At 37.7% G+C, this 20,525-nt stretch overlaps 1 protein-coding gene across 1 annotated transcript in view; it reads right to left on the bottom strand.

The window, feature by feature from the left end:
- Positions 1–358: 358 nt before the first annotated feature.
- plpp2a (phospholipid phosphatase 2a) overlaps positions 359–20,525 on the bottom strand; it is a 76,765-nt gene continuing 56,598 nt past the window's right edge. The window contains exons 3-6 of the mRNA XM_687169.11: positions 14,186–14,448; positions 7,383–7,440; positions 4,663–4,839; positions 359–1,107 (exon numbers count right to left, since the gene is read on the bottom strand). Of these exons, the coding sequence (XP_692261.7) occupies positions 958–1,107; positions 4,663–4,839; positions 7,383–7,440; positions 14,186–14,448 (648 nt within the window). The 3' untranslated portion in view covers positions 359–957. The remainder of the gene's footprint in view (positions 1,108–4,662; positions 4,840–7,382; positions 7,441–14,185; positions 14,449–20,525) is intronic.

The following is a 20,525-nucleotide window of genomic DNA, read 5'->3' as shown; positions in this document are numbered from 1 at the left end:
TATATATATATATATATACATATATATACATATATATATATATATATACGTATATATACATATATATACGTATATATACATATATATACGTATATATATACACATATATATATATATATATATATATATATATATATATATATATATATACATACATATATATATATATATATATATATATATATATATATATATATATATATATATATATATATATATATATATATATATATATCCATACATACATACATGAGGGGAAACCAGAGCACCAGGAGGATATATATATATATATATATATATATATATATATATATACGTACATACACATACATACATACATACATACATACATACATACATATATAAGGTAAAATGTTTTGCTATCAACAAGCAATTAACTCCTGATTTTTTGCTTATTAATGGTCAGTAATGAAGTTGTTGGGTATATGTATTCAGTATAAAACATATCTTATACTAATAAAGAGCCAATATCTTGATAATAAGCAGGTAATAAACCTGTAGTTAATAGAGGGAACTGGTAGTTAAAATAAAGTGTTACTATATACAGTACATATTTAAAATAGTAAACTATCTAAATGACAATGTGAGAAAGACCTTTTTTGGCATCACTTCCACGTTCATACTTTTTCCTGGATTTCAAACTGCGCAAACTTCTGCTCTTCTCATTGGCTGTCTGTCCCAAGCCGCAGCAGAAGTTGGTAAATGTCAAGCGGTGGTTTTAAGTTTGTCCAGTTCCCCTTGAAGTTCGTCTTTGTGCTCTGATACAATGAAGACGGTGTCATTTGGTGTTAAGTGATCTGCACACTTGCTGTATATGAGCGTGCAGAAAAGCGAAAGGCGGTATAAACGCAGTCTGTAGAGAAGTATAAAATGCGGTATTCAGTGTTAGTGGATGCACCGTCAGTGCCAGTGTATAGACATGACAGCGGTTCTGGCTCATACAGGCCTGCTGATTGGATAATAGTTGTTTCTGTCCGTATCTGCGATCTGAAGGCTGGGTTTGCGTTCAACGTCTGCGTTTTCAGCGTTTTCCACATCCGGGCAGCGAGGAGGACGCTCCTTGAAGAAGTCCGAGATATATCTCACCTGTGACAGAAAGAGATTTACATTAGATTAGATTGATTATTTTGTGATTGTCAATTCTGTTAGTGGATTCAAAAGGTGAACAATAAGTTTAATCGGAAACAGAATCAAATGTTTCTTTACTGTTACTTTACATTATTAATGGATTTAGTTTACTTTAAATTATACATTTGCTGCATTTCATTCTTGAGGCAGCACAGTGTCTCAGTGGTTAGCACTGTCGCCTCACAGCAAGAAGGGGGGCAGGTTCGAGTCCCAGCTGGGTCAGTTGGCATTTCTGTGTGGAGTTTGCATGTTCTTCTCGTGTTGGCGTGGGTTTCCTCCGGGTGCTCCAGTGTCCCCTCATAATCCAAAGACATGCGGTACAGGTGAATTGGATTAACTAAATTGGCCATAGTGTAGGAGTGTGTGTGAATGAGTTTGTAAGGGTGTGCCCCAGTACTGGATTGTGGCTGGAAGGGCATCCGCAGTGTAAAACATATGCTGGAATGGTTCATTCCGCTGTGGCGACCCCTGATAAATAAAGAACTAAGCTGAAGAAAAATGAATGAACGAATGATGCATTTCATTCCAGTTTTAGAAAAAATGATGGAAAATTGTTTGAAATGTTCTAGAATGAGTCATACACACACACACACACACACACACACACACACACACACACACACACACACAGACAAATGTATATATACAACTTAAATTTGTTAATATGATATTATATTACATTCATTTATATTAGTCGTGGGCCGTTATCGATGTTAACGTGCTGCGTTAATGCGAGACTCTTATCGGGCGATAAAAAAGATGTCGCCGTTAACCTATTCTCAAAGTGAGGATGGGAGCCGAGTCTATTCTACGCAAGCTATGATGACTTTCACCTTAATTTTTTAGAGCGGATGTATACCTGACCAGTGAGCCATCTGACAAAACAGTGCCCTTCTGAATCAAATCAGCAGGATGCCCCTCTGGATATTTCACTTACTTTGAAGACACGACTGCCTACACTTACATACTTGCCTTAATAGACAATAATATAATTAAGGTGCTTAAGTGAAGTGCTTTCATGATAGAGTTTCCTGTAATTTTGGGTGGCAGTTTGGCAGTTTCATATTCACTCATGAACATTTCATTCGTGCCCCCGTGACAATCGGGGGTGTTAGACACAAATAAGGAGTAAGGACTGGTGAGAGTGTCATGGAATTCAATAACACACACCAACTGGAAAGAAAAAACTTCTGTGTGTGTGAGTGTGTGTGAGTGTGTGTGTGTGGTCCTTTACTGACAGCTGCGTGTGTGGATCTTGTCAAAAATATGGCGAAAGTCCTGCATGACAGTAAATGCTTTTCACTTTCCGTACTTGATGGAATATCCTGGATATCACAAAGTATTTTGCCAAAAAAGACAGGTAACCAAATTAAATTTTTTGGGGGCCTAGAGATGGGTTACACATAGCCGGACTAGATTGGGTCTACTCTTTACAGAGAGAGTGAAATTACGTCTATTACTTGTAGGTACCTAAACGTTATTGACTTGGCTTACATGATAGAGCATCATACATATCATAAGCTTTATTTTGCAACAACAACAAAAAAAAACTACATGCAACCAAATTTAAGGTTATTCGGGCTAAATTTGGGTTACACATAGCTGGACTAGATCTGCTTGATAGTTCACCTAGATGGTGAAATGACGGCTGTTGCTTGCTGGGTGATAGTTTGATTGTGGTGTTTACTTCAGTAATGCCACTAATATCTGCATACTACATGTGTCCTAATTCCATTTCTGTTTAGTTCAGTTATGACTTTAGTCGCATTAAAATAATCAAAAATCGCTGTTTGGAGCTTATGTAAGCCTTCATGTTTAACTGAATATACAGTTAGTAAACACAAGTACATCTTATTGAACATCGTTTATTTTCATCACCAGTTATCATAGTAGGACAGTTTCTCAAGCAGTTTGTGATGCATTTTGGAAACAGGAGATGAGCCCCTGGTCTAATGCGCCACCTGGCTTGAGAAACCCGATCTCAAAGACTTACATTTAGTCATTATTTGGGTAGCACACATTTTCTAAATGCCTTCGGCAGAATTCAAATGAGCCATTTTAATCTACAATAATCTAGATTAAATCCAAGATTACAGTGAGATTAATCTAAATTTAAAAAATGATCTATGCCCACCTATAATATCAATAAAGAACTTTTAAAGTTTTAGGCACTTGTGTAAAAATGCTGTAAAGGGATGTATGTATGAGGATAGTTTCAAAAATAATGCATGAATAGATTTTATTTATCATTTTACTTATATTAACTGATCGCACTTTGCATTTAAAACACTTAAGACATTTTTTTCTGGTAGCTTTACAGGTAGGCTTTTTAAAGCATCTTAGAGCTGTTGCCAAAATTCTTCTGGATTTAATTTGTTCTGTTTCTTCATGTCACTCTAGACAGACTGGATGATGATCAGATCAGATCTGTGTGTGTTCTCAGACAATAATTTTACAGTAGAATTGAAATTAATGACAAAAATAATGTAAATTGATATTTCAAATCAGAACAATTAAACCCCCTTTATTTTTTTTTTTTACATTTCTTTTAAATATTTCCCAAATTATGTTTAACAGAGCAAGGAAATGTTCACAATATGTCTGATAATATTTTTTCTTCTGGAGAAAGTCTTATTTATTTTATTTCGGCTAGAATAAAAAAAGTTTAAAAATTTTTACAAGCCATTTTACAGTCAAAACTATTTAAGCCCCTTTAAGCTAATTTTTTTTGATAGTCTACTGAACAAACCATCGTATTACAATAACTTGACTTATTATCCTAACATGCCTAGTTAACATAATTAAGCCTTTAAATGTCACTTTAAGCTGTGTAGAAGTGTCTTGAAAAATATCTAGTAAAATATTATTTACTGTCATCAGGGCAAAGATAAAACAAATCAGTTATTAGAAATGAGTTACTAAAACTATTATGTTTAGAAATGTGTTGAAAAAAAAATCTTCCTCCGTTAAACAGAAATTAGGGAAAAAAATAAACAGGGGGGCTAATAATTCTGACTTCAACTGTGAGTTTATATATATATATATATATATATATATATATATATATATATATATATATATATATCCTCCGGGTGCTCTGGTTTCCCCCCAGTCCAAACAAATGCGCTATAGGTGGATTAAATAAATCAAATTGATCGTAGTGTATGAGTTTGAATGAGTGAGTATAGATGTTTTCCAGTACTGGGTTGCAGCTGGAAGGGCATCCGCTGTATAAAACATATGCTGGATAAGTTGGTGGTTCATTCCGCTGTGGTGACCCCTGATGATTAAAAAGACTAAGCCGAAGGAAAATGAATAAATGAATGAAAACATACATATTTGAAAAAGAAAACAATAAATATAACAATAACAACAAGTAACAGGATGGTTCTTGCTTCTTCACAATGAAAACAAAATTACTAGTTTTGCAACCGCATTTATTTTCTATAAGCAAGCTTTCATTTACGTATTTTCTACTCTTGTTTTTACAGTAAACGTAAGCAACAGTCTCACCGTGAGAACAGCGACCAGTGCCCCCTGCAGGAGACCCACCACCACGTCACTCCAGTGGTGTTTGTAGTCCGACACGCGTGTGTATCCCACATAAATGGCAAAGGCCACCAAGAAGAACTGAATTGTGGGCCGGAGGAGACGAGCCCATTTGGATGCCAGACGTGCCTGGACATAGAGCTGCACAAAACAACCACAGATGACACAACATTCACAGGGGATATGGGAAATAGTATCAATGTAATCAAAACTAAGCAAACTGACTTTTTAAGCTCACATTGCTAGTTTTGTGGGAACAACTCATCTGTGCATGCCATTAAGAAAGTGCTTGTAGACTTTAGTTAAATCCTCAGATTATGTCTGTCTGAGGTATTGGGCGGGGCTAACACACTTAACCACGCCCCTCCAGCTGTCAGTTTTGACAACAAACAGAAATGGTGAGCGGGAGCAGGAGTCTGTTAGGTTGTATTAAGTCTCCCCAAACACTTTTTTACAGATCATTCTGAATGAAATGCCTACTTTACTACTAGAGCTGTGAACCTACACTGGTCTCACGGTTCGGTTACGATTATCATGCCATCGATTCGGTTCAATTCGATATTTCGGTGCATCACGGTGCATTGACGATGCTTTTCATACCCAGTTTTATATTTTCTTCACAGCAGCAGTTCTTGTATTAAAATGTATGAATATATTTATATTTATATATTACTTGTAATACAATTTTGTCATTTAATACAAACAGTCAGATATACAAACTGTAACTTTAAACAAAACGAGCATTTAGCAAATAATATAAACAAATATAAATATCCAGCTCACTCTCTTATCCTTGTCTAGTTCTCTTACACCTCTTTGATTGGTCACACCCTCAACAAAAACGGTTGCGATTAGCTCTTGCGCGCTGCGCTCTTCACAGATGAGTGATAAGCGGCAGGCAGCAGCGGCGATCACAGCTGATGTATGATAGACACAGTGGAGAAAACTCTGCAGACACGCGCTCGTTTCTTTATCCAGAAGTAACTCTGTAAAACAGCTGAGAGGAGAAGAAAAGCCACGCCAGCAGGTCAAATGGGCCACTGTGTGTGTGTGAGAGAGAAATGGAGTACTTTTATTCTCTCGATCTCAGTGAAATAGGGGCTTTTGTTGTATATGTCAGTGAAAGACTGATCCAGCAAACACACACAGTGAAATTGTGCACAGTTTATGAGTTTTAAGTTGTTAGAGTGTTGTAAATACTCGCGATCGCCTTCCTCGCGACAGAGCGCATATGAGGAAAATGACGTCAGTAATAACCGGTTATAATTACTACTGAACCGATACCGAATTGTCTGTGTCTGCATCACGGTGCACCGAAAAAATGATTAATTTTAACACCCCTATTTACTACATCCAATCAGCTCGCAGTAGAAAAACAAGCCACACCCACTGTTTGCTCATTTAATATTTTGTTTCTCTTGGAACTGTCACAATATGGAAAAAAAAGGTTGCAGTTTCCAGTTCATGTGGACTTTAAAAATCCTGTGTAGATAAAATCAAAATAACTAGTGTAACTGTATTAATTAGCTAGCTAATTATATTAACTAGTGTGCTTTAAAACCGTGACAAAATTCACGTTAAGAAAATGTAAAACCGATCTAAATCTTGCAGTTCGTCACTTCCTCTTAAATGATTTTTTTGATGTCACCTCATACTTCAGTTTCTCATCAAATCTTCTGACCAATCAGATGCTCTCTAGTATCTGACATGCCCCGCCCCCTTCTTCTTATTTGCTTTATAATTTGATGCGCTTGATTCTCACTGGCAGAGCTGTGATAAAACCAAACGCTATTGGCTGTTTTTTTTAAAAGGCGAGGAGCTACACAATGCCGTCCCTCTCCTAATTTCAGTTTGGATTACTTCAAACAGCAACTAAAAATGCACAATTCAAAGACCTTTAACATTAAATAGGAGGAAATGAGTTATATGCCACTGTCTGTTATGGGAAAGCACCTAATGAGAATAAGACTCACTTCTTGACTACTGACACGTCTGAACATGAGTGAAACTGGAGAGTTTATTAAAGACCCCGCATGTTGGCCAGAACCCTTATGACTTCCTTTCTTCTGTGGATCACTTACAGTGAGAGAAGGAAATGTCATGTGGGTTTTGAGAAGACATGAGTGAGAGTAAATAATAAATAAGCTGTACTTTTAGGGCAAATTGATCATTAATCTAATTTGTTCAGGGTCTAGGTTCATTAGGTAAAAGTCTATATTAGTGGTCCATTGACATATTCATTCAAGAGATGCATTAAACACTTTGATTCATCCAGTAACAAAACAATTGATTTTTTTTTTTAAACAAATAAATCACTAAATCTTTTTATTCAAGATATTTGTTCAAAAAAGATGATTCAACCCTAGATATTAAATTGAATTAGTGAAGTCTTCTTTGGTGACTCGTTAAATTATTTGTTCAAGAGATTTGCTCAAAAATGTAGATCAGTAATATCTGAATTAAAAAGTCATTCAAGCTTTTTTAAAATCGATTTTAAAACAAACATCACAACTCTGTTTTGACTCTCAGACTCGTGCAGCTCTTGATTTAAAGCTGGGCACTCTGGGAATGTGTTTGGCTGTAGTTTATGGTCTCGGTCGCGTTTCCTGTGATTTCTTTATCTCTCTGCACTGCTCTCTGTGTCAGCATGATTGCAGGAGAGGAAGAGAAGTGTGAAAACTCACCGCCAGAAACAACATGCAGTACATCCCGAATGAGGAGTGACCCGAGTAGAAGGACAACCTACAGGACAACAGAGAGAGAGAGAGAGAGAGAGAGAGAGAGAGAGAGAGATCATTCTCACACTTCACAACAACACAGTTATGGCTCATTATGTCCTTTATGGGAAATACTTGACTTTTTTTTGTTTGTGTCAGTTTGTTTATTCAGTTTACTCTCATTTGTATTTCAGTTTTAATTTGAGTCATTTTAGAATTGATTTCTGTTAGTAGTAAAATTGACTTTATTTTTAAGTTTTTCGAAATGTAACAGTTTTAGTTTTGTTAATGGTTCACGAAACCCTTGAGTACTTTTTTTGAGATGTTAACGGATTAGTGCGTGTTGAGCATCAGTTAAAACAATGTTAGCACCTGGAAAAACTGGATAATTTGCAGCTTTTGTCAGCTAATTTCAGCTTCTGGGTTTAGTGGTGATATTGGTGAAGTTATTATTATTTAATTTATTTATTTTTTTCAAATGTAACACTTTTAGGTTTTGTTATTAATTATTATTTTGTGTCAATATTGTGCGTCAATACAGCTTAATACATAAAACTCAAAATTTAATTTAAAAACTAAAAAAAAAAAAAATATTACAATTATGTTAACTATTTATTTTTATTCAAATTGTTCATAATGTAACAGTTTTAGGTTTTGTCAATACTAGCAATACCGTGTGACAATACTGTGATCCAAAACTTAAATATATATTTTTCGAAATGGCAAGGCAGTGGCGCAGTAGGTTCGCCTCACAGCAAGAAGATCGCTGGGTCGAACCTTGGCTCAGTTGGCGTTTCTGTGTGGAGTTTGCATGTTCTCCCTGCCTTCACGTGGGTTTCCTCCGGGTGCTCCGGTTTCACCCACAGTCCAAAGACATGCGGTACAGGTGAATTGGGTAGGCTAAATTGTCCGTAATGTATGAGTGTGTGTGTGTGTGTGTGTGTGTGTGTGGATGTTTCCCAGAGATGGGTTGCGGCTGGAAGGGCATCCGCTGCGTAAAAACTTGCTGGATAAGTTGGCGGTTCATTCCGCTGTGGCGACCTAAGATTAATAAAGGGACTAAGCCGACAAAAAAAAAGAATGAATGAATGATATTTTTCGAAATTACAATTATTTAAACTTTTTATATCTGTTGGTAAATTAACATTTTGAATTTTATTTTACATTTTTCAAAATTGGTTATATTTTTTGCTAATAATATCAATACTAAGGGCTCTATTTTAAAAAGCATTAAGCATTAAAAGGCGTTTCCGAATCCACTTTTACTATTTTAAGGATGAAGAGAAATGGTCTAAGGACCCTATCATACACCCGGCGCAATGTGGCGCAAGACGCGACACAACTGTTGTTTGCTACTCTCAGCTCGGCGCAAGAGTCGTTTTGACATATTGCGCCACGCTGTTTAAATAGCAAATGCATTTGCGCTCATATGTGTACCCATAGGCGTTCTAGTCTAAAAAAGCAGGCGTGTTTTGGCACGTTGCTATTTTGAGAAACTGTAATAGTCTTTTCTTTAGACCAGAACAAAGCCGGCCTAAAGTCCGGGGCAGAGTGCGCCTCGCTTACACACTGCTTAATACACACAAGATGTAGAGCAATACGCAAATATCTTTACATATGAAAAATAATTAATATATTAAGGATATACAGGATATAATAAGAATATATATAGGATATAAATATAAAGGATTAAAATATTACAAAACACCTTATTGGAAAAAATAAACTGTGTGGCAATACTGTATTTAAAATGTAAAACTTCAAATTTAAAAAAAGGAAAAAAAAAACTATTTCACAATATACCATTTTTTTAAAGCATTATAAATAACAACAATAATTAAAGCTGCAAGCAGCGATGATAGGGACCTCGCACCCGGGCTCACCGCCGCCCGGTGGCCTCAGGATGACAGAGAACAGCGAACAGTAATAATTTAAGCCGATATATTTAAAAAATCTGAGAAAATCACAAATTTAAGCCAAACTTCCTCCTCTCAGCAGGTGGCGCTATGACTGTGACTCAAGATTGGCATGTAGATGTCACCAGGAGAGGAATCTTATCAACCATGTGAAGTTTCAGGCAGATCGAACATTGTTTAGCTGAGTTATAAGCCAAACTGCCTTTTGTCAGCAGGTGGCGCTATGACAGACTCAATGTTGTTATGTAGATGTGTTCAGGAGAGGACTTTTATCAACCATGTGAACTTTCAGGCAGATCGGACTTTGTGTGGTTGAGTTATAATGCAAACTACCATCTGCCAGCAGGTGGCGCTATAACTGTGACTTAAGATTGGCATGTAGATGCCTTCAGTAATGGAGTTTAATCAACCATGTGAAGTTTCAGGCAGATCGGATGTTGTTTGGCTGAGTTATAAGCCTATCTACCTTCTGCCAGCAGGTGGCGTTATGACTGACTCTATACTGTTTTGGGGATGTGTTCAGAAGAGGACTTTTATGAGCCATGTGAAGTTTCAGGCTGATCTGACTTTGTGTGGTTGAGTTATAAGGACTTCCTGTTCCACGGCGAAGCGTTGAGGTTTGTCATGCCGCCACGGACACGCCCCTCTGCAAAAACTCTAGATCTTAACAATATATCACCGATAGAGCTTTCAGATGACACCACTCAAATTTGGTGCTGATACGAAAAAATTTGTGGGAGGAGTTTGTTACAGTGTAAAACATGTCATTTCCTGTGGCCAGTAGGTGGCGCTATTTCTGTATCTGGATATTGGCATGTAAACGTGTTCAGGTCAGGACACTTATCAAACGTGTGAATTTTGAGGCAGATCGGGTAATGCATGCCTGAGTTATGACGACTTCCTGTTTTGTGGCGAATCGTCAAAGTTTGCGAGGCCGCCACGGACACGCCCATCGACGAAAACTCTAAAGCTTCGCAATTTAACATCGCCAAGGCCTTTAGATGACAAAACCCAATTTTGGTGTCGATCGGATAAAATCCCTAGGAGGAGTTCGTTAAAATACAACGCCTGGAAATGGCAAAAATGCCACTTTTTCGCGGCAGGAAGTCAAAAATATCCGACTTCCTGTTGGGTTTGAGATATGGCTCCAAGAGACTTTTTCGTATGTTTTGGCATGTTTAAGGTGTTTGCCAATTTTCGTGCATGTGCGTGATTCGTAGCTCAGGGGCTCGTCCATTTAATTATTCTAGGTGGCGCTGTCGAGTCATTTTGCCACGCCCACTTCAATATTGTTATGTGGATGTGTTCAAGAGATGACGTTTATCAACCATGTGAAGTTTCAGGCAGATCGGACATTGTGTGGTTGAGTTATAAGGACTTCCTGTTCCATGGCGAAGCGTTGAGGTTTGTCATACCGCCACGGACACGCCCCTCTGCGAAAACTCTAGATCTTCACAATATATTATCGCTAGAGCTTTCAGATAACACTACCCAATTTTGGTGTTGATACAAAAAAATTTGTGGGAGGAGTTTATTACTCCGTAAATCATGTCATTTCCTGTGGCCAGCAGGTGGCGCTATATTTATATCTGGATATTGGCATGTAAACGTGTTCAGGTCAGGATGCTTATCAAGCGTGTGAATTTTGAGGCAGATCGGATAATGCATGCCTGAGTTATAACGACTTCCTGTTTTGTGGCGAATCATCAAAGTTTGCAAGGGCGCCACAGACACGCCCATCGACGAAAACTCTAAAGCTTCGCAATTTAACATCGCCAAGGCCTTTAGATGACAAAACCCAATTTTGGTGTTGATCGGATAAAATCTCTAGGAGGAGTTCGTTAAAATACAACGCCTGGAAATGGCAAAAACGCCACTTTTTCGCCGCAGGAAGTTAAAAATATCCGACTTCCTGTTGGGTTTGAGATATGGCTCCAAGAGACTTTTTCGTATGGTTTGGCATGTTTGAGGTGTGTGCCAATTTTTGTGCATGTGCGTGATTCGTGTATCGGGGGCTCGTCCGTTTAATTTTTCTAGGTGGCGCTGTCGAGTCATTTTGCCACGCCCACTTCCGAGACCCATATCAACCTGCTATTTACACCGCGTTTGGTGTGTGTGCAAATTTTCATGAGTTTTCGGGCATGTTTAGACCCTCAAAAGTGCCCCGATAGGGGGCGGAATAATAATAATAATAATAATAATAATTAAAGCTGCAAGCAGCGATGATAGGGACCTCGCACCCGGGCTCACCGCCGCCTGGTGGCCTCAGGATGACAGAGAACAGCGAACAATATTAATTTAAGCCGATGTATATAAAGAACCCGAGAAAATTACAAATTTATGTCAAACTTCTTCCTGTCACCAGGTGGCGCTGTGACTGTGACTCAAGATTGGCATGTAGATGCCTTCAGTAGAGGAATCTTATCCACCATGTGAATTTTCAGCCAGTACGGACATTGTTCGGCTGAGTTATATTTAATTTCCTGTTGCCAGCAGGTGGCGCTATGACTGTGACTCCATATTGGCATGTAGATGTCTTCAGGAGAGGAATTTAATCAACCTTGTAAAGTTTCAGGCAGATCAGACATTGTGTGGCTGAGTTATAAGCCAAACTACCTTCTGCCAGCAGGTGGCGCTATGAGAGACTCAATATAATTATGTAGATGTGCACGGGAGAGTACTTTGATCAACCATGTGAAGTTTCAGGCTGATTGGATATTGTGTGGTTGAGTTATAATGCAAACTACCTTCTGCCAGCAGGTGGCGCTATAACTGTGACTCAAGATTGGCATGTAGATGCCTTCAGTAGAAGAATTTAATCAACCATGTGAAGTTTCAGGCAGGTCAGACATTTTGTGGCTAAGTTATGAGCCAAACTACCTTCTGCCAGCAGGTGGCGCTATGACTGACTCAATATTGTTATGTGGATGTGTTCAAGAGAGGAATTTTATCAACCATGTGAAGTTTCAGGCAGATCGGACATTGTGTGGTTATAAGTCATTGTAATGACTTCCGGTTTTGTGGCGAATCGTCAAGGTTTGCGAAGCCGCCACGGACACGCCCATCAACGAAAACTCTAAAGCTTCGCAATTTAACATCGCCAAGGCCTTTAGATGACAAAACCCAATTTTGGTGTTGATCGGATAAAATCCCTAGGAGGAGTTCGTTAAGATACAACGCCTGGAAATGGCAAAAATGCCACTTTTTTGCAGCAGGAAGTTAAAAATATCCGACTTCCTGTTGGGTTTGAGATATGACTCCAAGAGACTTTTTCGTATGTTTTGGCGTGTTTGAGGTGTGTGCCAATTTTCGTGCATGTGCGTGATTCGTAGATCAGGGGCTCGTCCGTTTAATTTTTATAGGTGGCGCTGTCGAGTCATTTTGCCACGCCCACTTCAATATTGTTATGTGGATGTGATCAGGGGAGGACTTTTATCCACTATATGAAGTTTCAGGCTGATCGGACTTTGTGTGGTTGAGTTATAAAGCCTTCCTGTTCCATGGCGAAGCAGTGAGGTTTGTCATGCCGCCACGGACACGCCCCTCTCCGAAAACTCTAGATCTTCACAATATATCATCGCTAGAGCTTTTAGATAACACTACCCAATTTTGGTGCTGATGCGATAAAATTTGTGGGAGGAGTTTGTTACTCTGTAAAAACATGTCATTTCCTGTGGCCAGCAGGTGGCGCTGTAACTGTATCTGGATATTGGCATGTAAACGTGTTCAGGTCAGGACTGTTATTAAACGTGTGAAATTTGAGGCAGATCGGATGATGCATGCCTGAGTTAAAACGTCTTCCTGTTTTGTGGCGAAACGTCAAACTTTGCGAGGCCGCCACGTACACGCCCATCGACGAAAACTCTAAAGCTTCGCAATTTAACATCGCCAAGGCCTTTAGATGACAAATGCCAATTTTGGTGTCGATCGGATAAAATCCCTAGGAGGAGTTCGTTAAAGTACAAGGCCTGGAAATGGCAAAAACGCCACTTTTTCGCCGCAGGAAGTCAAAAATATCCGACTTCCTGTTGGGTTTGAGATATGGCTCCAAGAGACTTTTTCGTATGTTTTGGCATGTTTGAGGTGTGTACCAATTTTCGTGCATGTGCGTGATTCGTAGATCGGGGGCTCGTCCGTTTAATTTTTCTAGGTGGCGCTGTCGAGTCATTTTGCCACACCCACTTCCGAGACCCATAATAAACGTAAATTTTCGCCACTTCTGAGGCGTGTGCAAAGTTGCGTGAGTTTTCGGGCATGTTTAGCCCCTCTAAATCGCGATTCATTGGAGAGAAGAATAATAATAATAATAATAATAATAATAATAATAATAATAATAAACGGAGCAATTCCAATAGGGCCTACGCACCGTTTCGGTGCTCGGTCCCTAATAAAAAACGGAGCAATTCCAATAGGGCCTACGCACCGTTTCGGTGCTCGGTCCCTAATAATGAAGATAATAATAATAATAAAAATAATAATAATAATATTACCACCACATTTAAAGTCCTATTTTGATTTTCCCATAAAAAATTCCCATAAATGGCAGGTCACTCCTCAAACTGTATTTTCCTAACAATCAAAAACAAAACAATGTAAAAAGTGCCACGACCACAGTTCACACATCCTAGTTCACGTATCATCAAAACTATAAATACTCCTGAAAACAAATGACATTTCAAAACACAAATAAGACCTTCGAACCGCAAAGGTCAAAGCCTAAGAAAGCACAACCGATACTGGACAAACAGGAAGCACAACAACAGGTGACGCATATCAATGAGTCCAGGAAGTGAGGTCATCAGTGTAGGACCTGTGACACCATTCTTCCTGCCCCGTGTGTGTGTGTGTGTGTACCTGGACTCAGTCACGTTTCGAGCATTTCCAGTGCAGTTTATCTCCAGCATGTAGCCTTCACACACCGCTGGAGCACAAACCGACATGAAGTTTGGCCGCAGGCGTCCGATGGTGTACTTGGCCATATCGGTGAGAGACTGACTCACACACGCCCCGAACAGAAACGTCCCGACCACTTTATAGAGCGCTGCAGCGTACTGGTTGAAGTCTGAGTTTGAGTAAAGACGCTTGGTGTAGACCAGGTAAGCTTCGCCAGATATGATCTGCAGGAGAGAAAACCACACAGATTAGAGAAACAGTTATTTTTTTAATTGCAAGAAATAATGTCAGAATTCTGAGGAAAAGAGTTGCAATTTCTACATGAAAAGTCTGAATTCCCAGTTATGAAATCAGAATTCTGAGAAATAAAGCCGCAATTGCAAGTTATATAGTCAGAATTGCGAGTTTCCGGTTATGCCGCGGTCACACTAGATTGAGCATGCAAAATTCTGTAGCACGGCGCAGTGAAGAGGCGGGAGGTCATGTTTTGATCTTTGATTGGTCTCACACAGTCACGTGATGTGATTTCGCAGGAGTTCACCAAGCTTGATCCTTAATAAGGATTTCCAGATCCGATCACGTGATCGGAAATCGAACCTGATCACACAGTTTTTGCCATAGAAACTGTGAGATATGTCAACTTGGGATTGCCTGCCTGGTATCTGAGGTTGAGGTTAAGTTGAGGTGCTATTTGTTTTATATCAGATTTTTTTTTATTGACTATTGCACTGAAGTCCAAAAGTTAAAATTTAGGTTATTTATTACTTGATTGTTCAAGCTACCTACAGAAATGTACTGTTTGCTAAGCCTAAAGGCACATGACGTCATATTGACGTTATACCCCAACGTCATGAGGACCTCAGAACCCAACATCAGACCGACATCAATGTTTGACGTCAAACCTAAATTCAACCAAATACCAAAGTCTAATCATGTTACACCTTGACGTTGTGTGGACGTTACCACTATGACATTTACTGTATCAGATTTTGAATTTTGGTCATTTTCCAACACAACCTACAATCAACCAAAAATCAACGTAATTTGATGTCATTATTGAAAATTCTGCTAAATTCTGTAGCATGGCGCTGCGAAGAGGCAGGAGGTCATGTTTTAATTTTTGATTGGTCTCACGTAGTTGCGTGATGTGATTTTGCAGGTCAGAGTTCAACAAAGCTTGAACCTTCCAATAGAGATGTCCAGATCCCATCACGTGATCACGCAGTTTTAGACAATTGCCATAGAAACTGTGAGATAGATAAACTTGGGATTGCCTGCCTGGGATTTTCAAGTTGAGGTGCTGTTTGTTTTATATTAGATTTTTATATTTACTGTTGCATTAAAGTCCAAAAGTTAAAATGTATGTTATTTATTACTTAATTGTTCAAGCTACCTACAGAAATGCCCTGTTTATTAAGCCTGCAGGCACAGGACGTCAACATTACGTCATATTGACGTTATATCCCAATGTCATGAGGACATTGGATTTTGTTTGGAAATTAAAATCGGGTTGACGTCAGAACCCAATGTCAATGTCCAATGCTCAAAATTAACTAAATATTAACATCGTTATTGAAAGTTAAAATAACATCTAAAATGAACGGAGGTCTATCCCTCCCAAATTTCATGATGTATTATTAGGCGTGTGCTTTTAAAAATATTAACTCCTTTAACATCCCCTCTAACACTCTCCCCATTTGGTTAGCTATTGAAATGGTAGACTGTGATCCATATTTACCTGCAGCCCAAGTACTTTCACCTTTACCACTTGACAAAACAAAGGACATTCAAAACCCAATCATACATAATTTGTTTCGTAAATGGAAACAAATTAAATCACACTTTACCCACAAGACGTTACCTCTTTCTTTACCAATTGTTAAAAATCCATCCTTTCCCCCTTTTAATTTAGATCTGATGTTTACTAATTGGAGGAAATTAGGATTATGTTGTAACCGTGAACTGTATATTGAGGGTTAATTTGCTTCCTCTGCACAATTGCAAACAAAGTTCAAATTACATAACAATAATTTCTTTAGATATCTACAGGTTAGAGATTACATTCGAAAATTCATGCCAGATTTCGATATACAACTACAATCTATGCTTGATGAATGTTGCACTATATCCCCCTATAAAAATAAATTTATCTCTAATATATATATAACAAATTACAAACAATACCCCCCCCCCCCCCCCTCATCCAATAAATATAAGGATAGCTGGGAGAAGGACATGGGCACCCATATTCCTGATGACATCTAGGAAGAATCTTAGGAACACATACATTCCTGCTCCAATAATACGAGACATTGTCTTATACAATTCAAAATTATACATAGGCTTCACTTTTCAAAAGTAAAGATCCACAACATTTTCCCAAACACTTTATCCAACTGTGATAAATGTCAGTCCCTCAATGCAACACTTTTCCATGCTTTTTTTTCTTGCCCGAAGGTCACAAGCTACTGGTCTGATGTATTTAATGTATTGTCAAGAATTTTTAAGACTGCACTGTTACCTGAATCATTGTTGATTATTCTTGGCACATCAGAGTTATTTAGAAAATTTACCTCAGCCCAACAGCGGTTCATTTCATACTCTAATTACTGCAAAAAAAATAATAACTTTAGATGTCATGGAAAGGATTTGGCTTTGAGATCTCTCCAATACTTTACATCTAGAAAGAATTAGATATCTGTTGAAGGACAATCTCTCAGGTTTTTATAATATTTGGCAACCCTTCATAGACTTCTTCCAATCAGTATCTGTATAAACACGTATTTTCTTTCTTTTTTTTTTTAATATATAAACTTATTGTACTTCTTGCTACAAAATTGTATTCTACTTCCACATTGTTTGTCTTTTCTGCTTTGTTTTATATGTATATTTACACAAAAATATTTGAGCATTTTTTATATTGTTGACTGAAATTGTATAATATATATATATATATATATATATATATGCTCAAAAAAAAAAAAAGTTAAAATAACGTCCTTAAAGGCTGGCTAGACATTGAATTTTGGTTACCTGACGTCCTGACCTAAATCTAACCTATTATTAACGTCTTATGATGTTGTGTGCTTGCGGGGTAACAGAGTTGTTGAACATTAAAACAAGGTGCATAAGATTCAAAATAAGGAACATCCTGGATCCGTTTCTTTGCTCTTTTGCTTTGTTTCTTTTTTTTAATATATTATAGAAGTATCGGATCGGGTTTCGGTATCCGTAGATACTCTAAATCAAATGACCCAAACTCGGACTTGAGAGCAAAAAAACCTGATCGGGACATCCCTACTTTCCAACACAGCAAACTGCAAAACTAGTCGCACGAGCTTGCGTTTCCAGTCTGTCGTATTCACATGTGCATGAATGGAAGTCTAGGGCGAGAAAACTGTTATATGTTATGATTTATAAAAAGCACTTTGAATTGCCATTGTGTACTGAATGTGTTGCACAAAACTTGCCTTGAGTAAATATCTTTGTAGATGACTCACAGTGAGAGTTGATGAATCACACTGAACTAATCACAGTGTTCTCTCAGGACATCTGACAATAATACAAACCAACCTGCATCTTTACACAATCAAACGCAACACAGAACATTCCTTTCAAAATCAACACAGCTGTCTCTTTCCTCTCCAGCAGTTATATGAAGTAATTTCCAAATTCTTTTGTCTTTGCCATGATGCCAGTATATAATATTTGACTAGATATTTTTCAAGATACAAGTGTTCCGCTCAAAGTGACATTTAAAGACTAAACCCAGGTTAATTAGGCTAGTTGGAGTAATTAAGCAAGTCATTGTATAATGATGGTTTGTTCTGTAGACAATGGAAAAATATATCCAGGTATATTGCTTAAGAGGGCTAATAATACTGTCCTTAAAATGCTCTAAAAATAATTAAAAACTGATTTTATTCTAGCCAAAACAAAACAAATAAGACTTTCTCTAGAAGAAAAAATATTATCAGAAATATTTTGAAAAAGTTCTTGCTCTGTTAAATATAATTTGGGTAATATTTAAAAATAAATAAATAAATAAATAAATAAATAAATAAATAAATAAAATTTTGACACAACTGTATAATAGTTGTATAAATACAACAGTTCTGTCTGGTTCTTGAATCTGATTGGCTGAAAGCTGTGCAATTTTTTGCCAGTAACATCACACAAAGTCCTCTTCACCCTTCACCTTTGTGTATTACTCCGCCCACATACAGCCAGCAACAAGCAGAGACACTACAGTTTGACAAATATTACTGTTGTTAGACAAAAATGTACTTTTAAGGCTTTTTTAGTCAAGAATGTAGTTGTTTAGATTGTAACTATGCAGTTCATTTGTAAAAAATAGTGCCTTGCTCAATGTGTTCTCTTGAGCGTGAAAAAAAGCTGAAAAACGGAAGCCTCATGGTTTAAGGAGGACCAGATAGAGTCAATAAGAAGCTGCAAATAAGAAGCTGGATTCAGCCTCGTACCTCCTTATCGCAAACACAACAGCAGTCTGGTAAGTTAGTGATTGCTCTGTTTTTCTCTGTTTGTTTTTACCTTTTAGATGTAAGCACGCATGTATGGGAGTTCAGTTCAGTATCACTCTTTTATTACAATAATGCAACATTTTATTTTGCGACGGATGTTTGAGTGTCTTTTCCCTTTTGCCAACTCATTGGACTTGTAAGTCCAATATGAAAAGCGAAATAGTTTCTGTCTCCTTTTTTTATTCCTTAAAGTCTCCGGGTAAACACTGGGACACCTTGCACCCGTCACAATACCGATGGCAACAGAGAAATACTGTAGACTGTAATATACTGTAGGGAGAAATCTCTGTAGACGAAGGGCATTTCATGTCACGTTCAGCATTATAATCTTAAAATGTGGCCAAAATTTATATGCTATAGAGAATCATTCAAACGCTAGCTCTAAAGTGACATTGGTGAATTAGTAACGGCTTCTGCTGTTCTGACGTTATCTGCAGATGTGAATGAACGGCGGAAGAAAGTAGTTCCTAATACAAAAGGGTTTTAGACTATCTGTGTTTGATTTTCTTTTTTATGTACAAGGTTTATGTACAAAATCTCTGTTTCATATTCAATTCAAATCAAATGCGGTGCCACGCGAACTGTTCACCCGAGTCTCAAAAAATTCGATTAGCTCCACTAGGGGTTATTTCACAGACAAATGTCGTAATCGCAGTATTACAAGTCAAGAGCATATTCATGTAATACAAGCAATCGAATCTCTTTGCTCGTGCACCGATTTCCTGTTTGTGGACAAAACTGCAAATTTTCTCACTTTTAAATATACACTGATCGTGCACAAATGCACTTGTGCGCTCTAAGTACACTGTTCCCTCTTCCTTTCGTGTTTTTGATATGATTTATATTAGTACACTATTTAATACCAATCACCAAAATACTAAAATAGACTTACATATTACATATTATTCAATTAATCTGTTGTGGTAATACCATAGTTGCTGTGGTAACACAACAAGTGTAACATAAACAAACCACCCAGTGCTGTAGTTTTTCTTTTACAATATAGGGTATATTATTCTACAATTGTAAACTTTTAAAAGTTACAAAAGTAAACTGTATTTACTTTTATCAGTTCACTATTCTTAATACTACAGTATACTGTAGCATCTCTGGAGAGCAAAAGCACGAAAAGAGGAGGAAACACAAGACACAAAATATATGAATCCGCATTGTCCGACAGAGCTAGAGTAGACCGTTTACACATGAGCTGCGAGTGTTTTGAGTGCACGCAAGAAGTTGTCCACGAACAAAGGAAACTGGCGTGTGAGCAAAGAGATTCGCTCTCTAGTATTACATGAATGCGCTCCCGACTTGTAATACTGCGCTTACGACATTTGTCAGTAAAATATTGCCATACTCCGCCAGCCGAAATCACGTGGCGCGCAACCACAGGGAACCTCCGCAAACACATCGATGACATGACAGTCGCTGCGCGCACTGAGATTGGCTATTGCAAGTTGACCTTTTTTGTTGTTGTAGTTCCGCAAAATATAATTGGACAAGTAAAATAAAGTACTACAACACCCCGAAAACCTAGCGACAACAACAAATCATAACTTAAATGAACATTAATGTTATATGAACATTATAACAGCGTTACATGGACATCGGAAAAATAAGACCTGTGCAAAAATATTTAAGACCTAGAACAGCGAATTTAAGACTTTTTAAGGCCTTAAATTTTGATTTTAAAATTTTAGACTTTTTAAGACCATGCGAAAACCCTATAAAAGCAATATCACATGAGTAGCAGTGCGATG

This window comes from Danio rerio, chromosome 2 (genome assembly GCF_049306965.1).
Source record: "Danio rerio strain Tuebingen ecotype United States chromosome 2, GRCz12tu, whole genome shotgun sequence".
NCBI classification, from domain to species: domain Eukaryota; kingdom Metazoa; phylum Chordata; class Actinopteri; order Cypriniformes; family Danionidae; genus Danio; species Danio rerio.
Note: the sequence above shows the minus strand (reverse complement) of the source record. Positions and strands in the feature narration are given on the sequence as shown.